This window comes from Glycine soja, chromosome 13 (assembly GCF_004193775.1).
Source record: "Glycine soja cultivar W05 chromosome 13, ASM419377v2, whole genome shotgun sequence".
NCBI lineage: Eukaryota > Viridiplantae > Streptophyta > Magnoliopsida > Fabales > Fabaceae > Glycine > Glycine soja.
In genome coordinates, this window is record NC_041014.1 from 31,293,384 (window position 1) to 31,315,322 (window position 21,939).

General features: G+C 33.1%; 3 protein-coding genes across 4 annotated transcripts; all 3 read left to right on the forward strand.

Moving 5' to 3' along the window:
* The first annotated feature begins 1,374 nt into the window (after positions 1 to 1,374).
* On the forward strand, positions 1,375 to 7,028 carry LOC114382691 (myb-like protein X). The gene is made up of 3 exons (XM_028342266.1): positions 1,375 to 2,466; positions 4,698 to 5,703; positions 5,969 to 7,028. Exons 1-3 carry the CDS (start codon positions 2,374 to 2,376, stop codon positions 6,457 to 6,459), a joined length of 1,590 nt encoding a protein of 529 aa, XP_028198067.1. The 5' UTR covers positions 1,375 to 2,373; the 3' UTR covers positions 6,460 to 7,028.
* Positions 7,029 to 7,784: 756 nt separating this feature from the next.
* Positions 7,785 to 15,965, forward strand: LOC114381330. 2 transcript variants are annotated; one of them, XM_028340554.1, is made up of 14 exons: positions 7,785 to 7,943; positions 8,116 to 8,224; positions 8,419 to 9,306; positions 9,629 to 9,729; positions 9,836 to 9,950; positions 10,195 to 10,272; positions 10,436 to 10,528; positions 10,960 to 11,043; positions 11,787 to 11,885; positions 12,822 to 12,884; positions 13,329 to 13,359; positions 13,801 to 13,847; positions 14,070 to 14,128; positions 15,384 to 15,965. In XM_028340554.1, exons 2-14 carry the CDS (start codon positions 8,171 to 8,173, stop codon positions 15,601 to 15,603), a joined length of 1,932 nt encoding a protein of 643 aa, XP_028196355.1. In that variant the 5' UTR covers positions 7,785 to 7,943; positions 8,116 to 8,170; the 3' UTR covers positions 15,604 to 15,965. The 2 variants fall into 2 exon arrangements, with proteins under 2 accessions (XP_028196355.1, XP_028196357.1); XM_028340556.1 differs by lacking the exon at positions 10,960 to 11,043.
* Positions 15,966 to 18,225: 2,260 nt separating this feature from the next.
* LOC114380829 (probable magnesium transporter NIPA1) lies at positions 18,226 to 21,151 on the forward strand. The gene is made up of 9 exons (XM_028339896.1): positions 18,226 to 18,410; positions 18,503 to 18,696; positions 18,794 to 18,850; positions 19,109 to 19,199; positions 19,360 to 19,520; positions 19,634 to 19,761; positions 19,871 to 20,008; positions 20,505 to 20,597; positions 20,679 to 21,151. Exons 2-9 carry the CDS (start codon positions 18,570 to 18,572, stop codon positions 20,862 to 20,864), a joined length of 981 nt encoding a protein of 326 aa, XP_028195697.1. The 5' UTR covers positions 18,226 to 18,410; positions 18,503 to 18,569; the 3' UTR covers positions 20,865 to 21,151.
* Positions 21,152 to 21,939: the final 788 nt, after the last annotated feature.

Sequence of the window (21,939 nt, forward strand, 5' to 3'; positions counted from 1 at the left end):
ATGAGAGAGTGGAGAATATAAAGATCCGATGAAACAGTTGATTGAGATTTCTTTCAGACATTTCACTTATTTGTTAATCATTTCAATATTTTAGAATTTTAACATCTGTTTTTTTTTAAAAGAATGGAATTTATATTTCATGAGTGTATACCGAATTTGAGGAAGTGTTAAAAAAATTTCAATGCCATTACCCAATAAAAACACTTACAAACCTTTTGAACCTATACGTTGAATCTTACTCCAATACAATAAAAATCAATTGAATATAAAATATATAACATTGTACCTCATTAACTTAAAAAACTTAAATTCAGTGGCACAATTAAACAAATGAAACATATTTCTTGATATTCAATTCAAATAATCATAGTCTCACACCATACCTTAGTTTAGCAATTGAAATTATGCATATGATAGAGTAGGATTTGACTATATTTATTTTGGCTTGGCTTTTGTGCTGCTGACTGAAAATGCTTGCTAATAGTTCTCTAATAAAATATGTAAAAAAAAAAGTTCTTCAATAAACATTTAGAAACTTAGTCACTAAATTTTGTGCAATACGAGAAGCTATCCACATCGAGAATAGTATATCCACAAAATCTCAAGTCCCAAAAACCTTGCCCCTACAAAAAAGGAAATAAAAACTATAGTATCATGTTCAAATCCTAAATATATAGTTATATTAAACATTTAGAAGAACAATTTTATTCATCATAATAATTGTATTTATTATGTTCTATGTTATCTAAAAAAATTTAAAAGTTCAAATTAATTAAAATTCATAATCTAGTGCGTATTTTTAATATTATTTCCCATCCCAACTGGGAGCAAAATAATCCGCTTACTTTTGAAAAAAAAATTAAAGTAGAAAAAATGAAAAAATAATCAAATTGATTTTTGAAAATGTGAAGAGATAATAAATTGACTCTTGAAAGATTGAAAATTTTATTCAATCAATATATAAAAAGTATAACAAAATAATATGATAAATTAATGACAAATTGATCTTTAAATGTCATAATTTAATGTTAGATTAATTCCTATAGTAATTTAATGAAAATTTTATTTAATAAATTTAACAATTTGTCATAATTTTTAAACATTCATATATTAAATTTGTATTTTTGATCTTTTATGATCAATTTATTGCGATATCATCCTTTGGGATGAATTTTTACTTAAAAAAATCATTGAATTGATGGCATTTATGTGCAAGTGTGTAGAACAGGAACTAAAAGAAGCCTATGAATAACGGTAGAATTAGAATTTAAATGGGAAGAAAGAAGTGTAAGTATATTATTATGTTGTCCGTATTTTTTAGCTATATAAATAAATATTTATTTGAATTAATACTGAAAAGGGGAATGGGCAAGAGCTGGAAAAAGAACACATAAGCGTAGCACAGAGACACAGCAATAGATAAACACACACACACACACACGAGAGACGCATCCATTGTTATAAGACGCAGGCAAGAGATAATAGAAAACCCAGAATCTTGACAACTCCATTCTTTCGCCTTCATTTATTATTATACTGAAATAGAGATCTTATTCCTATCTCTTCATCCTACAATACAACCTAGTAACTCTCTCTTTCAATATCACCCCTGCCCCTTTTCATCCATTCTTATTAACCCATCAAGTTTTCATTCCTCTTCCTCGCTAGATTGGAATTAGGGTTTTCTTTCTCTCCCTGGCTATCTACCCAGCTTCTTTCCGTTACTGGATTTTCTAGGTTTTCATTGGATCGTACTCGCGGGGTTTGCATGAAATGGGCATGAGCTCTGTTCTCTTCAGACCTTCCAATTGTGGGTTTCGAAACACCCTGCTTCAGCATTTCTACCTGGAGATTGCTTATTCCTAAGTTTCACATGAGCATGGAAGAGGATTGCCTATATTAATTCCTTACTCACTTATCAGAGCCTATTCTACTCGCAGGCAGGGTCTTCCTTTTTTCACAGAGGATCTGATTGCTGCTCTTTCCAAGACGAACCCTAATCCTAAGCATATACTTATTGGGATTCTGCTCAACCATTTACCACCGTACTAGGAATTTTGTTAGTCAGCTTCAGTGGTCCATGTTTATTTGATTCCTTCATTTTCTATAATATTAGTTTCCGCCGATTGCATATTTGGTCAAGGCAAGTAAAGTAATCCTTGTTGGTCACCATAATTTGTGTTTATAGTCAGCCAATAAGAAGCTTATGGAGGAATATTGAAGCTGGAAATGAATGCGGTGACATGGTGCATGGACAAGAGCATAGTTGCTGGTTGGTTCGGGTTCCCTTTCTGGAACAGTGCTACTGGAAACTAATTCAAATATTCTCCATTTTACAAGGAACATACACCGGACATATCTGGACTTTGTGCAATGTCGCGCTGCTTTCCATTTCCACCACCAGGATATACAAACAAGGGATATGAAAAGAAGGCTACAACAGAGGATGTGGAATTACTGACAAAGGTTAACGTACTTTCCTTATATTCACAGCGTACATTTTGTTTCATTATCATGATTTGGGATGCAAAAATGAAATTTCTTGTCAGTTGTGTAGCTGTTAAATATAAGATACATCTTTGCGAATGGACCATCAAATTGTTTTTTAAGAATATACGTGCTATGTGGCTATCAATATAACTCATCCATGATGTGGTTTAATTATGTACATCCCTTTGTTCTGAACCGTAGATGAATTGGATTTGCTTAGGGTCCATTTTAATTGATAAACTTGAAACATTTGAAACGGTCTTTTTGAATGTATCCCACTGGCAAAAGTAAAAAGGCATTGTTCATTTAGGATTTGGGTGCAATAGAAGATGATTGGAGGCATACTCCCCCCCTATTTTGATAAGTTGTTATGTTCACCTCTTGGTTGATGGAAGTTGGTTCTTGTTGCTTGCATCCTTCCTTTGGTGTACATCGCAATAATTGTTGCCTCATTCTGTCTTACAGTGTTACAAGATTCATGTTTGATTTTCGTGTTCTTTTCAAGTTTTGTATTTTGTATTTCGATGGATAAATTCTTTTTCTGCCCATGAAGAGGCTTTTATGCTCTTCTTATTCTATTGACTTTTGTCCTTTGACAAATTACACTAAGATTTAAACAAGAATTTGACCCCTACACTTTACCCACTTAGGTTTTGGTTCCTGTAGTGTTTTTTCTTTCTTTCTTTGGAATAAGATTTTTTTATTTCAGTTGTTCAGGTTCTGTTCCCTTGTGGACTAATACTTTGATAAATGAAACCTATGTGATCCAATTCGTCTTGAAAAACAAGGAAAAATATACCAATATTTTAAGAATAACAACCAAGAATTTAATTAGTGAAAATATAGGTATTAACATTAAAAAAAACTATATCGATCAAAGGCCAAATCATATTTATCAAAAGTGCGCTGTATTGGTGCTATAGTGGAGTAGCAAAGCAAAGTGGCCTTGACCTGCTATGGGATTCAATAGCAGTTGTTATAGCGGCACTAATATGATAAAAGCTTCAAAAACCCAATTTTAAACCTAAAACAATGTTTAGCTATTTCTTTTTGGTAAAATTGCAATTTATTCCTCATTTTCTAATGCATTTTTCTGGGTAAAATTATAAGTGAGATTTATTATTTATTATGCATTTCTTTCACTTTGTTTTTTGATTTTGAATATTTTTAGTGCAGTATAAACTATTTAGTTTGTATTATAATATTTATAATCGTGGTCATCGTGCATCCCACTATGGTTTTTTTTAAGATGGCCACTATGCTTCGCCATCCAGGATTGATAACTATGGCCCCAACAGCTGAAAACCATTAGGACTAATATCTTTTACTAAATCCTCATCATTCTACTGCCTTCGTGGAAGTTTATTCTATAAAGAGAATTTAATTTCTACTTTCATGCCAGGAGTACTGATCTATCATTTATTTTAAATCATCTATCTGGGCAAAAACAAAAATATTAGTGAAACCCACTTTGTCTGTCGTACGCTGTAAAATAATGCTTTTGTTTTTGCTGATTTTGTGGTGCTGTGTGTTTGATGTGGAGTGGGGGAAGGGGTCAAAACATAATCTGTTATTAGAATTGAATAAACAATTACTTGTCAATTGTCATCAACTTATGAGTCCTTCAGATGGGAAAAGTAATAGATGACACATTGTGGGAAAGTTGGAAATATGCTATTGAGCTGAGATAGTGTGGAGAATTAAAGCATGTCTATTATTGGATGGTTTTGGCATACCATTTCTTTTTGTATGATAAACATGTGGAATGTAGGATAAAACATGGTTTTGAGGTGTGCCTTTTCATTTGGAACAAATGTCGAGACCACGAGGTAAGATGTTATATGTGTGGATATTGGAAGTAAAATGATTGTCTGTTTACACTTTAGAGAGACTTTTATGTCTCCTGCTTTGAATTTTTTTCTTGTGCTTGATAATGATTTTTATTTTTGTTTGTTGTATATCTTCTTCGGTTATAAAGGGCTAAATTAATGATTAGTTGCTGTGTATTTTGTATGTGTAAGAGTGAGCATTTAATGGTCTTGTTATTTTCTTTCTTGGATCTTCTAGGACCGTGTTGTTATGGTTCTTCTGTGGATATATTCCCTTTTGTATTTATTTTCAGGGTGGAATGGACATGTAAAGTCATTTTGCTTGTTTCCTCATTTGATTATTAGTCTTCATATCCAATTTCACCATACAACTTGCAGGAAAAGCACAGAGAAAAAAAGCATAAAAAAGGGAAGAGGGACAAAGAGAAGAAGGAAAAGAGAGACAAAGAAGGAAGGGATGGAAAGCGTAAGGAAAAGAAGGACAAAAAAGAAAAACATAGAGAAAAAAAGAAAGACAAGGACAAGAACAGAGATAAAGAAAAGAGCAAAACCGGTGCTGCAATTGAGAAAGAATTTCCAGGACAAGCTCAGGGTCCCAATGCTGGTAAACTACATCAAAAGGAAATCAAACCAATTGATAAGATTGTTTTACTTGAGGATAAACTTACCAAACAGTTTGCCAGTAACAATGGAGAGAAGGCTAGAGAGAATAATCATTTTTTTGAGGAAAACAAGGATTCTAAATTCCTCCTGGATTTGGAAAGGAGGATTAGGGATAATGACGGAGGAGCTGAGAATCAATTGGCTCAAAAGTTTGCAACTGCAGGACACAGAAAGAATGAGGGAGCTGTTAGATTGGTTACTAAGGGTAGTGGCACCTGGCCTGATGGTAAGGAAAGGCTTCAGGATAAGGGCATTGATACTAGAATGGTTGATAGGAGAGAAATCTGGGCTGAGTCCCGACCAGTTGGAAATATAACAGTTCAGAATAATGCTGGAAAATTTCATCACAGGGTTGATGAAATGCCCAAATCTTTGGAAAATAATTTTTACAAACCTTTGGAAGCAGCAGTTGAAGGAAAAGAGAGGGTTAAGGAAAAAAAAGATGATAAACACAGAGATAAAAAGAAAAATAAAGAGAAGGGGAAAAAAGGACATGGGAAGGACAAAGACAGGAGTAAAGAAAAGAAAAAGGAGGAGAAAGCAAAGGAGAATGCTGAACATGAAAACAGAGAGCAGCAGAATAAATTAAAAGAAAGCACCAAAGCTGGTCCATTAGGCTCAAATTCTTTCACACAGGTTTCCAGGCACATCTATGAGAATTCTGCTGTTGGGGAAAATCTCAAGAAACGGAAGGACATTGAATCAAATGGAATTATGCATGGTGAGTGTCATACATGATAGATCATCATTTTATTATTGGTGTTCAATGATCCATTCTGGTTGTAATTAGATAAACTAGAGCGTTTCTCTTGTTAGATTTAAAATATCATTTCATTGACCTAATAGCTGATATCTACATCCTATGAGATTCTGTTAGATTTCTAATGTTCCTACATAATTATTTTCATATTTTGATGGTTAATATATTTTTTCAATTATATTGTATTTTGTTGTTGGCTGACATTCATTTCTGAATTTTCTGACAGCAAATGACAATTGGCCCAGTAAGTTGCCAACGCCCTCCCCCTCTCCCTCCCATCTCACTGAAAATGGGAGGATATTGGAACCCTGCCAAATTTCCCTTCAGAATACATCTGATAATAGGCTAGCAGCAGCCTCTAATATCAAGGTTGATAACAAAAAACGCAGGACAAATGGCATCATTGAAGTTCTACCATCTGCAGTTTCCTCAAAAACTCCCACTCCCACTGCTACCTTGCCAGCTCCAGTCAGTGAAGCATCTGCAAAACCACCTCATCCAGATACCAAGTACATAAGTCAGGTATATTCCGTACCCAAAGCAGATGAGTGGTCTGATTTTGATGACCAAGAGTGGTTGTTTGGCAGCAGTCATTCGCAAGAAAGGAAACCTGTAGTGAAATCTTCAGAGGTTGGGGATACACTGCAGGTATGGGCAGAAGCCGTGCATATAGAGCCAGCAGATATTTTTGCTCTGCCATATGTCATTCCATACTGACTGATTGTTTAAGTGGCAAATGTTACTTCAAAAATATCTGATCTGCTCAAGGAACCCTCCGTTTGAGAGGATTGACAGCATCTGGAGCCATGAATTGATTCTTATTTTCTGATGCATTCTTTTGTTAATTGCACGCTAGCAACAAATTATGCTTGCCTTGATTTTGAATTGGTTGGAGGGAAGCATCTGTCATAAGTGTTTACATGTTTGGTGCATTGCTGGAGGCTTGATTGGAGCAGTAGTTCTCACTTCACGCGACGACATAGTAATTCATTTACAGATTAGACTTCATAAAGAAAGGCAGCCGCAGGTTGTGGGGAAGAGACGTGCAAGCTCGTGCAACTTTTTTTTTTTCTTCCAAAAATTAATTTTTGCCTAGATCTTTGCCTGGGCAGCTAGCTAGTTCTTTCTAATTGAGAATGAGAATGTAAGAGAAACTAGACCACAATTTTGTTTTGTCACATAGAAATCCTATTTACTAGAATATGTATGATAGAGAGGGGGGAAAGGGTCTTGGTAGTCGGATTCATTTATTCGGTTTCCAGTAAATTTTCTTGGTTATTTCATCATTTTGCAAGTCCTTGCTTTCAATGGGCAATGTTGACTTAAAATCTATTACAATGGTTATCATACATCACTTTCGGTCCATTATGTTTCATTATTATTTTGGTCCACCAACTCTTTTACTCCCTATGGAATGCTTTGCTCAAACTGTCAACATGAGATGCTAATGGTGACAATAATGATAAGTTTTGATGTAAGTTTCAAGTGTTTGTAAATTGGTGTATTGTTGGTTGTAGATTTTGTTTATTACATCTTAATTTTTTTTTTCAAAATTTCAAATCCTTTTTGGCAATTTTGCATTGTCAAAAAATTTATAGTTCCTTAAAATTGTTAGAAAATATCTCAAAGGAGTAATATTTTATCACATAACAATGATGAACATAATTAAGAGACAAAAATTAATCCGTAAAATCGAAAAATGAATTTTGTAAAAAAAATAACGTGTGAATTTTATAAAAAAAATTAAAAATATAATTTTTAAAAAAGTATAAGTAAATATCATATCAAATTAATTAATAATAAGATAACTTATCTTATTACTTAACAATTATACTTCACAACAAAAACAGAAAAATTTGTCACATCGTTACTTTATGATTATAAACATTAAACTCAAAATTATTCATAAAACGTTTTTGAAATTGTAAACTATACCCATATGATCGAGCTTATTTCCATTGGAGTGTCAGTGTCAGTAAATTTGGTTGGCATCAAAACGAGTGATCCATGTGTGACGTGAGTTTCTGTGGTGTCTATGGTGCATAAGAGACAAAACGAGAAAGCAAATAGGATGAGCCGGGCGTGTTCCACCATAACCTCCCTTTCCATTTGGATAATCTACCAAAATGTTCCACAAATATTTTTTAAATAAGCCTTAAGCTCAATCAAATTTCAAACAACAAATTAACAAAGGAGCTAAGGTCAGTGCCTGCCATTTTTACACATTATTATATTAATTTGAATTGGATGCTTGTAATTCTGAAACTCAAAATTGATATCGGATTTGGAGTACAATAACATTTAGTTTTGAAAATCATGGTTCTCGTTACTCCAATTTGTAAAATAACAAATGCATGTGTTGATTTTAAGCAGAGGAAGAGGATGATAGCGGGTTATGTTTGATTGATGTGTTACAGTGATCATCAATATGAGAATGTTGCCTGTTTGCTCAGCCACCCCAAGTTATTCCACATCTTCCCAGGTCAATTTCTTCAGTCTTCTAACAATGTTCTGTGTTTCTGCTTTCTTCAGCATACCCATCAATGATAAATCTTGTCTCGTTAAGTTCTTGAACTCAATTTAGGCATCTCTGAGATGGAAATACTTCAGTTTTATTTATCTATCACTGTTTGTTAGTTTTTTTTTACTTGAGGCAATTTGATCTTGTTCCTGCAGATTCCCTTGTTTGGGGGATTGCACCCAATTCGAAAGGATCTTGAGAGCAGATGTGTGGCTGAAGAAGGTGTGCATTTGGCTTCACAATATGGAGCTCATTCACTGAGAAATTCATTTGCAGTGCAAGCTACAAAGACAGTATTGGGCAGTTTTTCTTCTACAAGTGAATCAGGATACCTTACAAGCACGTGGGGTTATTCACCAGTGCTGACAGATGGACATCATTCACTGAGTAACGGGGAAGTCAGACACACGGAAAGTTATCATTTATCTACTGTGCCAGATGAACTTGCGGACTTCGCAGAACAGGCAACTGAAGGATCTAACACATTAGTGACACCAGCACAACCAGAAACACTATCGGCTGCAGATATAATGCCTGAGAACTTTACATCAAGTCCTAGTTCTATTAATGTGGACAATGAATCATTAGCCAGTACAAAAGCAAGTGTTGGAGACCTTGTTGCTGGATTCAATGAATCATTCAATGCCTCAATCAATGAGGGACAAAATGCTTTACGAAGCTCACTGGATACAGCCACTTCTTTTGTAGATTCTATTGTTAAAACTGCTACTGAATCTGTAGATAATACTTTTAGCAAGGCATTTTCTTCTGTTGATCAAACAGGGGAGTTAGCAAATAAAAAATTAACCAGCTTTTCAAGTGAGCTGACTGGAGTCACAAATAAAGCACCTGCCGTGGCTATTGATGTGTTGCGCCGCACAATTGTAGTTGTAGAGAGTTCTCTAACAAGGGGGGCTTCCTATGTTGTCTACTTATATGGCTCAGCCAAGGAGCTCCTTCCCGCAGGAATTAGGGATACAGTCAATGTATATGAAGATAAAGCAACAGAAATCTTGAGGCCTGTTGGGTCAGCAACTCAAAGGGTAACATTTTATGGAATAATAGAAGTTTCAATTAGATACTTTACTCAACTTTACCTGATTCTAAGTCGTAACTTCCCTTGAAATCTCATATTGGTTAATGTTTGTTTGAACTTGATTTGAATTATCTAATAAGTTGAGTCAAATCATCTTCTTCATGGGTGCCTTTTCATCAGCTTTGCTTAAGAAGTTCCTTGCCCTTATTGGTGGTTGAAATATTCTGAATCCATGCTCTCAATTTGCTGTTTTATTTCACAAACATTCTAAATTTGTTAGCTATTTCTAGTCTATTTATGTATTGTGACAATTTATGCTCCATCGGCAGATATACATGGCTGTCTATTCATTGGAGAAGAGTCTTGGCTTGGATCCAAATGACCCAATCATTCCATTTGTTGTTCTTGTAGGCTCTTCAGCCACATTATGGTATGTGAATTTCTCCTTCCTCAAAAGTAAAATTTTGTTATTTGTCTATTGAAGAATAAAATTTCCATCACAAACGCTCTCTGTAATAGATTGCATAGATATGCAGGGCCTTTTATTGGTTGTGGACATATGGAGGTTACTCAGGAAATTTGTCCCCTAAATCAGCTTTCGAGCTTTTGGCTGAGGACGCAAATGCTGCACTTATTGATGTCCGCTCTGAGGTAAGTTATGATTAATTTTTCTGGCTTTTATCCATAGCAGGAAAAACATTTGTATAATTTATGAAGGCAACGTCAGACTATCCCTGTGTTTTGATGCCCATTCTATTCTTGTTCAACACTTCTTCCAAACTCGAACTATGGTCTCATATTTTGGAAGTTTTCCTATCTTTTTGCATTTGTTTGGCTAACTATTTTGATATAAAAATTGACCAATGGAGTTACTGCTCCTTTTTTTTTCCTGCAGGAAATGCGAGAAAAAGATGGAATTCCTGATCTCCGACGGGCTGCTAGGTTTCGTTATGCAAGTATAATTCCTCTTGAGGTTTGTTTAAAGCACAACAATATTTAAAAGATGTGACTGGGATAATTGTGGTACACCTTGACTTTGTTAAATGGATCAAATCCAGATTCTTGGTTGCTTGTTAGATTGATTAACAATTAATTTATAATCTGTCTACTGCTAATATAACATATGCAATTCTCAGGTTGATGGCTCCATACGCAAGTTGTTGAAGAGTGGTAGAGAGCTTGATGATTCCTTGATTGCAGCTATTATTCGAAATTTGAAGATTGTTAAGGTGTTTATCTTTGTATCTTGGAATAGGGTCCATTGTTCTGAATAAAATTACAGGAAAGTACATGGAATAAAAGGGATATCAATAACTACTTACTAAAGTTATATGGTATTTATAAAATAAGTATTGCCTTTCGGCAGTTTCATCATTTTAATTTATCAATAACTACTTACTAAAGTTATATGGTATTTATAAAATAAGTATTGTCTTTTGGCAGTTTCATCATTTTAATTTTTTCTATGACATTAAATGGGGCTTTTAAAGTGCTTGTGCCTAGATATGTTGCATCTTACAATAGGTAAAAGTTCATGGTAAAAGATAGTCACATATTCAATGTGTTGAGTTTGTGTGCCTATAGCCCAATACTTGTTAAATGTGATCAGGAATTGGCATGAGAAATGATGTCTCAAAATCTTATTTTCTCTGGCCAATAGGACAGTTCCAGGGTTATAGTGTTGGATGCTGATGGTACTTGTTCTAAAGGCATTGCAAGATCCTTGAGAAAAATTGGGGTCAAGGCAAGTCTTTCGATACCTGCTGAGATATTTGCTGCAAAACTACTGATATATTTCATAAAATTCTTTGCTGAGTTTAGCTTTGTACTATGAGATTTGGGATCTAGGTAACAAAGAACAGTTTATGCTGCTTCCATATCTGATATAGAATCCTTGAAAATGACATTTGTATTTAAAGATTGGGGTTGAAGAGCTCTGTCATGGGGAAAAGGTAAGATAATAATAGAGAAAAATTCTGTTAAATGTACTCCTACTATTTCACATAACTCGACTCTCTGTTAGTTTCTGCTTGATTTCACCCTTAGCGGTATCTTTATCATTAAATATCAAATATAAAATGATAGTTCTGAATGAAAATGGATTGAACTCTTACTGTGAGGTTAAAATATGATGATTTATGAGCTAGTTCGTGATACTCCAGCAAAGGACACGAGTCTTTGATTGCTTGAAACTGTAAATGAAAAAAAAAAATTAAAAATGAATTTGATTGAATTCCAGATGCCCTAACTCATATATGTTCAAACTAACACTTAGTCCCTCCTTGTCAACACAAATGCTGATTGCCAGATACGTCATAGACATAGAGACAGCTCCTTTTTATTCAAGTGTCTGTGCTTTAGGGGTGGTTTGTATTGCCCAGGTTGACTAACAGATACATTCTGCACAATCCACTTAATCACTAACTTTAATATCAAATCCATGTAATGGAGTATCATAAAATTAACAACCTGTGTATGATATTACAGAATCCATACTTGGTTGAAGGAGGCTTTTATTCTTGGATGAAACAAGGTCTCCGTATCAAGGAACTCAAACCTGAGACAGCACTTTCCATCCTCAATGAGGTATTCGTCAAACTACTGTTGTTTATCTGTATCTTTACCAATTTTGTTAGCTTGAGTATCCAAAACTAATGGGATGAAAACTCTATAGGTTAGGTAGGTGCTGCTACTTAGGTGCTTCAACCATGCCTATAAGTTCCTTGTTGTAAATTAACCTTTTGGCTAAAAGCCTAAAATCACTGAATTGATTTCTACAGTAAGCCATTGCCTAGCTACCTTCTTCCAGTTTCATTGTCTGTCTTTTGAAAAATACTACAAAAGTTGCAACCATGTATGATTCTGCATTTCATTTTAGTAAACTTTAAAGTAGTCCCATTTCATTTATTTAGGAGTTTATAAAGAATGCAGTTGCTTTATAAATCTTCTTTTAGGACAAGAAGTGAAACTATAATCTTCTAATCCAGAAGTTGCTTATCTCTGACATTGTATTGAATAATTAAGATTTATGCCAGCCTTCTTTCTATTTATTCTTGTAAGACTTCCTGTGTGTGTGTCAGTTACAAACCCGAAAACAGAACCTGAAATTTAAGAGAGGTTAGAAAACCGAGAAGAGAGAAAGTTAAAGAATGCATCTGTGATGCTAGATTGAATGACAAACAGAGAAAAAAGAGAATACTCCTTCCAAGGTTTTTCCCTTTACAACTGAGCTAGTGCTGGTTTCTCCAATATTAAAAATTCAGAAGGAGTCCTCTTTTACCCCCTCCTACCATTCAAGCTAGCTACCTAACCAATTCTTTCACTACTCTTTATTACCTAACTAATTCTGTAATGACTCTAACTGCTTTTTGTTGATTTCTTTCTTTATTGTGTCCTGGGTCCCATCTGTTCCTGTGTTTATGCTTTTATTTTGAAGACATATAAAAGGTTAAAAGAGAAACTTTAGCTTGATTATATATGTTGGGTGTTCATTGATGCACATGCATTTCGGTACATATACAGGAAGCTGAAGCAATTCTGGAGGATGTTAGTCCTTCTCCTTGGCAACTTTTAGGTTATGGTACAGTAAGTGTCAAGTTACTTGAATGACATCTTCATGATTTTCAAATTGTTATTTGCCAATGGTTGGATTTCTCTATGTTAACTATCAAGTCAATTTAATAAGGTTCGTGTTGTTTCATAACATGATATGTGGAGGTAGAAAAAAATATTCCAGTGGAGCAATTTGGGTTGAGAAAAGTAAGGGGGGGGGGGGATTTGATAATGGTTTCTAGTTATTTGATTTATTCCATTGTTCTAATATTTTCAGAAATTTACTTATTTCTTTTTGAATATGTATGTAACTAAATATTCCTATATAATATACAATAATCTTAAATAAATATTTTGCCTACTTCCTTGATATCATGAAGGAATATTTTCTTTCATATTATTATTTGATTTGGAAATAGTTAAATGATTGCATTCAATTTTATTATATTCTAATAAATGCAACTACTTTTGACTCAGGTACTTATTGCAGGGCTGTATGCATTATTAGGTGCGTGCATTTTCTTTCAAAAATAATCAATTTGTTAAGACCTAACACCTAATGATTTAAAACTTTAATTTTTGGGTTACATCCAAATTCTATGGCAGTAGCCAGAGGTTGTAGAATTTTATTTTATTTTATTTTATTTTCATTTTTATAGGTGCCTCTGCATTTATATGCTTAGATTATTGTGAAGCTGATTAGTGATTGGTCTACTTTTTCTCACACTATTATTAAGGGGTTATATAGTATATGCAAATTCATTTTGATTCAGTAGCTTAAACTGAAGCTCTAAATCCATCAAACATCATGCACGAGTGACTCAATGTCTATGATTTCTTTTTAATGAAAACCTAAAGACTCCCATCACTTTATTGTTCACCATCCTCAAGTGGGATGAGGCTTTTTTAATAGTCCTGATCTGACAAAGCACAATCAATATTGTCTCAGAGTTGGAGAAGACATTACAGTTAATTGGTGCATTTGGCCTCGGTTTGGTATGTTCATTTTCCTTTCAGCAAGTGCTTTTCAATCAAATTGTTTCTTTGAGAATTTTCAGTGAGAGTTTAGTTTATATATCCACTTTTGTTTGAAATCACATGGCTGGCTCATAATATTTGTGTGCTGGGAAATTCTCATGTTCTGTCATGTTTTATAGTCTCTTGGTCAATAACATCAGAGATTTTCCATTTCCTTACCAATGGTTCACTGTATACCAGACCATCTATTTGCGGGTTTCTTCATATGAAAACTCAGAAGATCTAAAACAAGATGTGAGGTAAGTATACTTCATGATGGATATTTGGTCATATAATCATGAAAGTAGACAACCTTTTAGTAATTTAAATATTAGCTTATGACCAAGTTATCTTAATATTCATGGAAGGTTTGTCACAGTCGTCTTTTTATGTTTTGAACTTTTGCCTATATATATTATGAATAATGTTAACTATTGCACAGACACAAAAGTCATGATTTTAGACATGTGAAAGGATCAGAAAATGTGTTCATATGCCCCCCTGGACAGATATACGTGAACATCGAGCATGTGAGACACACACACATATATGTATATATATAAGCACTATTCATTTTGGAATTCATGTAGCTAAACCAACTCTTTGGGCATGACGTTTCTTTTTTTTTTTTTGTTGAGAATGACAAATATCTTTGGTTACTAATACCTAGAAATTTTTTATTGGAACATAGTATACATAGAAGAAATTTTTATTGTGATCTGATAAATAAGATTTTAAACGTGACTTGTGCATAGATATGAATAATACATTTTGAAACTTGTAACTAGGAGAGAGTTACAACCTGGCTGGTGTTTGTTCCAATTACCTTTAAACTGCAATATATTAGTGCTCAACTCAAGCATGTAAAAAAATTAGGGGAGAAGAGTTCGGTCTGATATTATTACATCTATAATATAATTCTCTCCCAGAAGAATGGAAAACTATTTTTTTAAATAAATAATCAATCTTCTGTGTAGAAAGATATGTTTTAGATTAGGAAATATTCCCTGTGGTCTGAACTATAAGAAAAAAAACATTGCACATTAACTAAGAAAATTAATTCACCACATTTAATTGCATCAATTTCAATTAAAAAGTATTTTTTTTTAACTTATCCTTCATTAGAAATTGGTATAAAAAATAAGAAAGAGTCATTGAAACTAGCACTTCAATTAAATGAAGGGTATTTTAGAGATAGCAGCACTAAATAAAGTAAAATTAATTGAAATTTTTTATATTTAAGACCAAGAAAAATGTGTTTTTTTCTTCTATATTGAGACCAGAGGGAGCAGCTATTCCCTTAGTTGGAATTTTCTTATATTTGAGACCAAGAAAAAAACATATTTTTTCTTGGTCTCAAATATTTGAGATTCTAACTTTTTTTCAAAAATGTGTATTTGAGACCAGTGGGAGTAGCAGCTAACAAAAATTACCAGCTTCTATATTCTTTCTTAGCATTTTTACTCTGTCATCTATTACGAAATTTGACCTGATTGTCTTATTTTTCCTTCAAAGGTTGTTGCTTTCTCCTGTTAGACTTGGAGCACAAGCATTTTCATGGGCTGCTGGAAAATTAGAATCAAATGGATTAGGATTACCTACATCACCTTCATCATCAGATGTTCAGAACCGGGTATTGCAGGCTGCTGCCAAACATGAATCCCAACCATCTGATAGTGAAGGTAACCAAGATCCAGTTCCTGAACCGACAGTTCCTCTCAATCAGAATGTATGAGATCATTCTAGATTGTCATGTGCTAACATGAAAATTAGAAGAGAGATTAATATGGTCACAACAAATTTAACTTCCACGATTGAAAAATTGCAAGTTGAAATTATCCAAACTCTGTGCTGCCACGGACTCTGCCCTGCCTGTAGGCGTTTTGACAATATAGAAAGAAAAAAAAACATTTCATGAGGATGATTATGTTTGATTTTGTTGCATGCATGCCACGCCAAAAGGGCTGGGTACAATTTCCACTGTCAAAATAATAAGAATGTATTTGCGTGATGCAATTTGTACCAAAAATTTGTGGTGGTTTAACTTATAGTATTGCAAACTAATCCTTCAATAAACTCATTGCTGTTTTGGTCTTCTATGATAGTATGATCCGTTTGCCACTGGATCACCTTGCCAACACCGGATCACCGCAGTGGAAAAATAAGGGACAAACAACAAATTTTGTTTATGGAAAACGAGTTTTTGTAGATACCTTCGAAAGACAATTGCTATTGAATTTAATAGATATAAAATGTCCGTGTGAAGATGGAGAAAAATATATAGAGACATTCGGTCAAACTTGAAACTTGGTGGCAATTAGTTATAAGAATATGGTCTATTTTGGGACCTATGGATTCCCTTTAATTATGATAAAAAAAAATTACAGGAATTATGACAAAGCATTAAGGGGTGTTTGGTAAGAGAGAAATTCTTTCATTCTCGAGAATCATGTTTCATGAATAAAATTTGTATGTTTGACCATTAAGAATTTTTAGATAAATTTTTTAAAAATAAAAATGTTATGAATATTTTTATTAATCATTTTAATTATTTATCACATTATGTAATTTAATAAAGAATAATATGATATTTTTATTGTAGTACAAGAAAAATAAACTTGGAAAAATAAAATTCTCACCTCTTATAAAAGTTTCCATGGGAATCTGATTAAAAAATATATTTAGGAAATCTTCTTTCTTTAAGAGTTTTTTTTTTAAATGCATGCCAAATATGAAAAACAAGTTTTTCAACCTATGATTCTTTAGAAATAAGTAAATGAAAAGGGTTTTTTTGGGGGGAAGGAAAAAGGGTCTTGCATGGTACATAATATGCTTTCTAGATATATAGCTAATGTAGTTATTATAATTTTCATTTTTTTTAAGATTGTAAGGTTTCGATTGATTTTTATTTTATAAGTAAGTTTTGTAAGAATAAATTTAAGATAACTTTATCTTAGATTTATTATTAGATTTCTAGGTGCTTATTTCTAGGCATGAAAATGTTGTTAGATTTATTCGCGCTCTAAGTGTTTAAGGAATGTGTTAAATGATTTATGTATGCAATAGACACATGAACCAATGGAATAGAGAGAATTAATTAGGTGGAGATAATTGCCATGGTAAAATAAATTTTTCTATAACATTGTTTAGAGTGTGTTGGACAAGTTTCTAAAAAATTATTTTGTTATTATATAAATTTATTTAATTAAAATGAAAATATTTAATAAATGACTTCATCTTATTAAATTATAGCTAAGTTTGATAGCGTTTGAGTTGGGAATTTATAGGTTAAAGTCGAGTCAAATTGATCTAAATTTTTTTAGACTATCGTTTTTAGAGTCTAACTTGACTTGATGGGCCATCATGCTAGTCTATTAGACTATGTCAATTTTGATAAATCTAATTATGATTTTTTATCATAATAATTTATGAGTAATTTGAATTCAATAAATTAATAACAAGTAAAAAAAATTAATGTCTACACTCTTTGTATGTATAGAATTTTTGAAATTTTATTTTACCTCTTGCATGCTTATAATAATTATTGAAACAAGAAATATATCAATGATGATAAATTAATTAAAAGATTTTTTATGAAAGAAATTAAAAGAATTAAAGTCAACAAAAATATTTTTTTCAGCAAACTAAAACTATATTAATGTGGGTATAAAGATACCCTAGGATACCCTAGCCGCATACAAAAAAAGTAGCCAAAACAGCCTTGCAATAGAATATTCCTCCAATGGTTACAAGATATTTAAAATGCACTATGCATGTAAATATTTAGTAACCATTAACTACCCTCCTCAGTAATGAACTCTTTAAAACCCATACCACCCTCCTAAAAATAATGTACCTACCAAAGTCAATAGAAATATTAAAAAAAAGAATATGCTACATATATATATTTTTTTAATTTTTATTAATAAATATTAATGGTTAATTTATTAATTTTTATTAGTAAAAAATTTAAACTTTTGACATATTAATTCCTCCCTTTTTTTTTACCTTTTATCATCAGGTCAATCTTCTATTTTTCATTTATGTAAAAGATAATTTAATGCTATATACAAAATTAATTATTTTTTGTAATTCTTATGAAGTTAAGACAAATTTAATACACAACCACACAATGCGGCTGGTACGTAGACCAGGTAAATAAAACAAATATTCACATGTTAATTAATGTTATATTTTGAATTTGAAGTAGTTGGCCGATAGACCAGTAATCAAATAAAAGTTGATAAAATTTGTTTTAAGTGGAGTTTTTGTAATTTGCTAAAATAAAAATCAAAGTCACGTGATGAGGGTGGAGACTGGAGTTATATAAATAGCTGGTTGTGTATGGCATTTGTTTCTGGGACGCATAGGTAACGAATTTACCGTTACCTGTGGCGTCGCGTCTCAGATCCCTCTCTCTTTGGAGAGAACGCCCCAACAATCTAAATCTACATCGCATTATCATCATCATCATCATCAATACTTCATTTATGGGGTTTTATTAGCTACAATACTTGTTTGCTGCAGGCTGCCAACGAAAAGGTGGTAATCATTCCCTTCTCTTTGTTTTAATTATCTCTTGGCCATTTAATTGATTTCTTTCTAATCTTTATGCATGCATCAAATTGATTAAGGTCAAGGCATTTTGGATCAGACATCTTGGCCCTGCAAGCTTGATGCAACACAACAAATATATATATCATGGGGAAAACACACGACAACGTAGTTGGGCTTATATTGGCCATCTCTTCCACTGTTTTCATCGGTTCTAGCTTTATAATTAAAAAAATGGGTCTTAAAAAAGCTGCCGACCACGGCAACAGAGCAGGTTCAACACCTCTCATATATATCATCTGGGTTATTCACGTATTAAACTTTTTTTTTTTATTTTAACATATATAACAATTTTTCATTGATTTGATCAGCCACGGGAGGGCATTCGTATCTGTATGAGCCGTGGTGGTGGGCTGGAATGATTTCAAGTGAGTGATTTTCAATTTTCTAATTCTAATTTATATATTAAGGTAGTGGTTTCTGCATCAATCAACGTATGCTATATATATATATATATATCTTTCTGTTTTCTCTAGGCCTTAATTTTCATAGTGCAGAATAATTCACACATACAGCTCATAGAATTTTGTGACGTAAACGTCCGGATCCTTGTCTCTATTTCCACTGATATTGAGAAAACTTCTTCAAGACATATATTACCTAAAATCACATCATGCATTTTGTAGTGATCGCTGGGGAAATAGCCAATTTTGCAGCTTATGCGTTCGCTCCTGCAATCCTTGTAACTCCTTTGGGAGCTTTGAGCATCATTTTCAGGTAAGCAACACACACATATATATACACATATGTATGTATAGCCTTGTTCGTTCACAACACAAACATATGTGCATGCAATTAAGTTAAGAAAGAGGAAACAGTTACAGGGTGGATGATATATATATATATATATATATATATATATATATTTATGATGCAGTTCAGTGTTGGCTCACTTCATATTAAAAGAGAAATTGCACATTTTTGGCGTGCTTGGGTGTGCTCTGTGTGTGGTGGGATCTACGTCTATTGTTTTGCATGCACCGAAAGAGAAAGACATTCATTCTGTCAAGGAAGTGTGGGAACTTGCTACAGGACCAGGTAATAAGCCTTCATTAGTTGCATGCATGACATTCATATCTGGTTATTAATTAATTAATGAGCCTAAGCTTAATTGATTTCTTTTAAATTTTCCTATGATCGAAATCGAACAGGTTTTATTGTCTACATTTGCGCTATAGTGATATTAGTTTGCGTCCTTCATTTCCGTTTTGTGCGAAGCCATGGGCAGACTCATATGATGGTGTATCTCGGAATATGTTCTCCCACCGGCTCCATTACGGTATTAATCTAATGTTCAATGCTTAATTATACGTACGCACGCACGAGTATATCATAAACTTAATTAATGCTGATATCCTACCTAGTTTAATTTAATTTTGCATATATAGGTTATGGGTGTCAAAGCAGTGGGAATCGCTTTGAAGCTTACATTTGAAGGGACGAATCAATTTGTTTACTTTGAGACCTGGATATTTACAGTGGTTGTGATAGGATGTTGCCTTTTGCAGATTAACTACTTGAACAAGGTATGCTTTAATCTGTGCCATTATAAATGTTCAAAATTAAATTAATCTTTCAACTACGGGCTGTCATCACCACAGAGTAATTGTTTCGTTTCAATTTTTACTATAATGATCGGAGCACTAGTGTGAAAAAGTCAAATATTTCTCATAATGGGGATATATATATAATATCATGCATGTAGCATCTCGTCAACAGACACCTTAATTCTCATAATGTTATATGAATAGACTACCATTAATCCTTAGGAGATTTAGGTGTTATTATTTGTCCTAAAAGTTTTTACCGTGTCATTAATTTTTTTAGTTTTCCTATGATGAGCTAACTGCATATATATGCATTTCGTGATCTAGTAGCTAGGTACCATTTGGAAAGTTTACAAACTACATATATAAGACACTAGAACGATTTAGTACTGAATCTACTGTGCGCCCTGTGAGCCTACAAATTAAACACGTTATTCTTAAGGATGAACAGTTGATTTGGAAAACGTGTTTGCAGGCTTTGGACGCCTTTAGCACTGCTGTGGTGTCACCAGTTTACTACGTGATGTTCACATCATTTACAATCGTGGCCAGCATTATCACGTTTAAGGTGACTATACGGCTTGTTATTTACTACCTTCAATCATGAAATAGTTAATAATGACTTGATGGTGGATGCATGTATATGCAGGAATGGGCGAAGCAGGATTCAACGCAGATTGCTACTGAGTTGTGTGGTTTTGTGACAATATTATCTGGGACCTTCCTCCTTCACAGAACTAAGGATATGGGAAATAAACCCTCCGACGCCTCCGTTCATTCAAGTCCTGAAGATAACAATAGTAATACTAAGACACCTCTAAGCAACCAAATTTGAATCTATATAGCTTCTCTCCACAAGCATTATTTTGCTTCTTAACAAGCATGTAATTTCACACATTTTTTTTATAAAAAAATCAAAGATATGCGATGAAAATATGGAAGATTAAAGGAAACATGCCTATATATATGTGGTTTTGCCCAATAACTGCGTACTCCCCCATGCCCCTGCACAAATCACAGTTGCATATCATGTAAATCGACGGATGATATGTCATCCCCATTTTGTACTGTAGTTAATAGAAGAGACCCAATAAATGAAGCAAACGTTGCTCTTTTTTTTTTTTTTTTATTTGCCTGATTATCAACCATTTATTATGTAGTCGTTATTGTATGCCACAGGTGAAATTCACAGACTTACATGGTCAGTTGCCAACTTGACCACACATGGTTATTAGAACTATTAATTTAAAATATTGGTTAATCCGCGTCATTATCTCACATATACTGTATTTATATTTCTTGATTTCATTATTTATGAAAAGATTAACATCTTCATTACTTTCCGTAAAAAAACAAAATGTCATTCACAAATCACATCCTAAAGATCAACTAATATCAGCACTAGTTGGCTCTCTTTGCATTTGCCTTTGCCACAATAAAATATGCGTTACACTCCATAAAAAGTGCTATTGCACATCTATGCGAGGGCGAACGGGCCATAAGGATCAAAATTAAAATTTGTTAGATAATTATTTTAAATTTTAAAGGGATAAAAAAAAGTATGGAGATTAAAATTAATACGTACTGACTGATTTATAATTATTATCATTGCTCCGCTGGCCATGCCACTAGTTTGATATGCATGGTGAAAAGTCAATGATTAAAAGCGATACACGCACTTGACTAGGGTTAAAGCCAGAAAAAATGAGAGCCACCAGACACGTTGCACTTTAGCTTAGTTTAATCACCCGTATATGCTTATGCTCATCATGTATCATATAGATTCACTTTCAATGAGTAATAATATTTTGTTTTTATATTTAATTAAAATATGATTACTTGAAGAGACTATTAGAAGAACAAAATTACCATCTAAAAACTAGAAAAATAAACACATTTTTAAATAAAAA

Coding starts and splice junctions, on each gene's coding strand:
- LOC114382691 (XM_028342266.1), top strand. CDS start 2,374: ATGTCGCGCTGCTTTCCATTTCCACCACCAGGATATACAAACAAGGGA. Junction 2,467..4,697: donor ATGTGGAATTACTGACAAAG/GTTAACGTACTT, acceptor TACAACTTGCAG/GAAAAGCACAGAGAAAAAAA. Junction 5,704..5,968: donor ATCAAATGGAATTATGCATG/GTGAGTGTCATA, acceptor ATTTTCTGACAG/CAAATGACAATTGGCCCAGT.
- LOC114381330 (XM_028340554.1), top strand. CDS start 8,171: ATGAGAATGTTGCCTGTTTGCTCAGCCACCCCAAGTTATTCCACATCT. Junction 9,307..9,628: donor TTGGGTCAGCAACTCAAAGG/GTAACATTTTAT, acceptor CTCCATCGGCAG/ATATACATGGCTGTCTATTC. Junction 9,730..9,835: donor GGCTCTTCAGCCACATTATG/GTATGTGAATTT, acceptor ATAGATATGCAG/GGCCTTTTATTGGTTGTGGA.
- LOC114380829 (XM_028339896.1), top strand. CDS start 18,570: ATGGGGAAAACACACGACAACGTAGTTGGGCTTATATTGGCCATCTCT. Junction 19,200..19,359: donor GCTTTGAGCATCATTTTCAG/GTAAGCAACACA, acceptor TTTATGATGCAG/TTCAGTGTTGGCTCACTTCA. Junction 19,521..19,633: donor GGAACTTGCTACAGGACCAG/GTAATAAGCCTT, acceptor GAAATCGAACAG/GTTTTATTGTCTACATTTGC.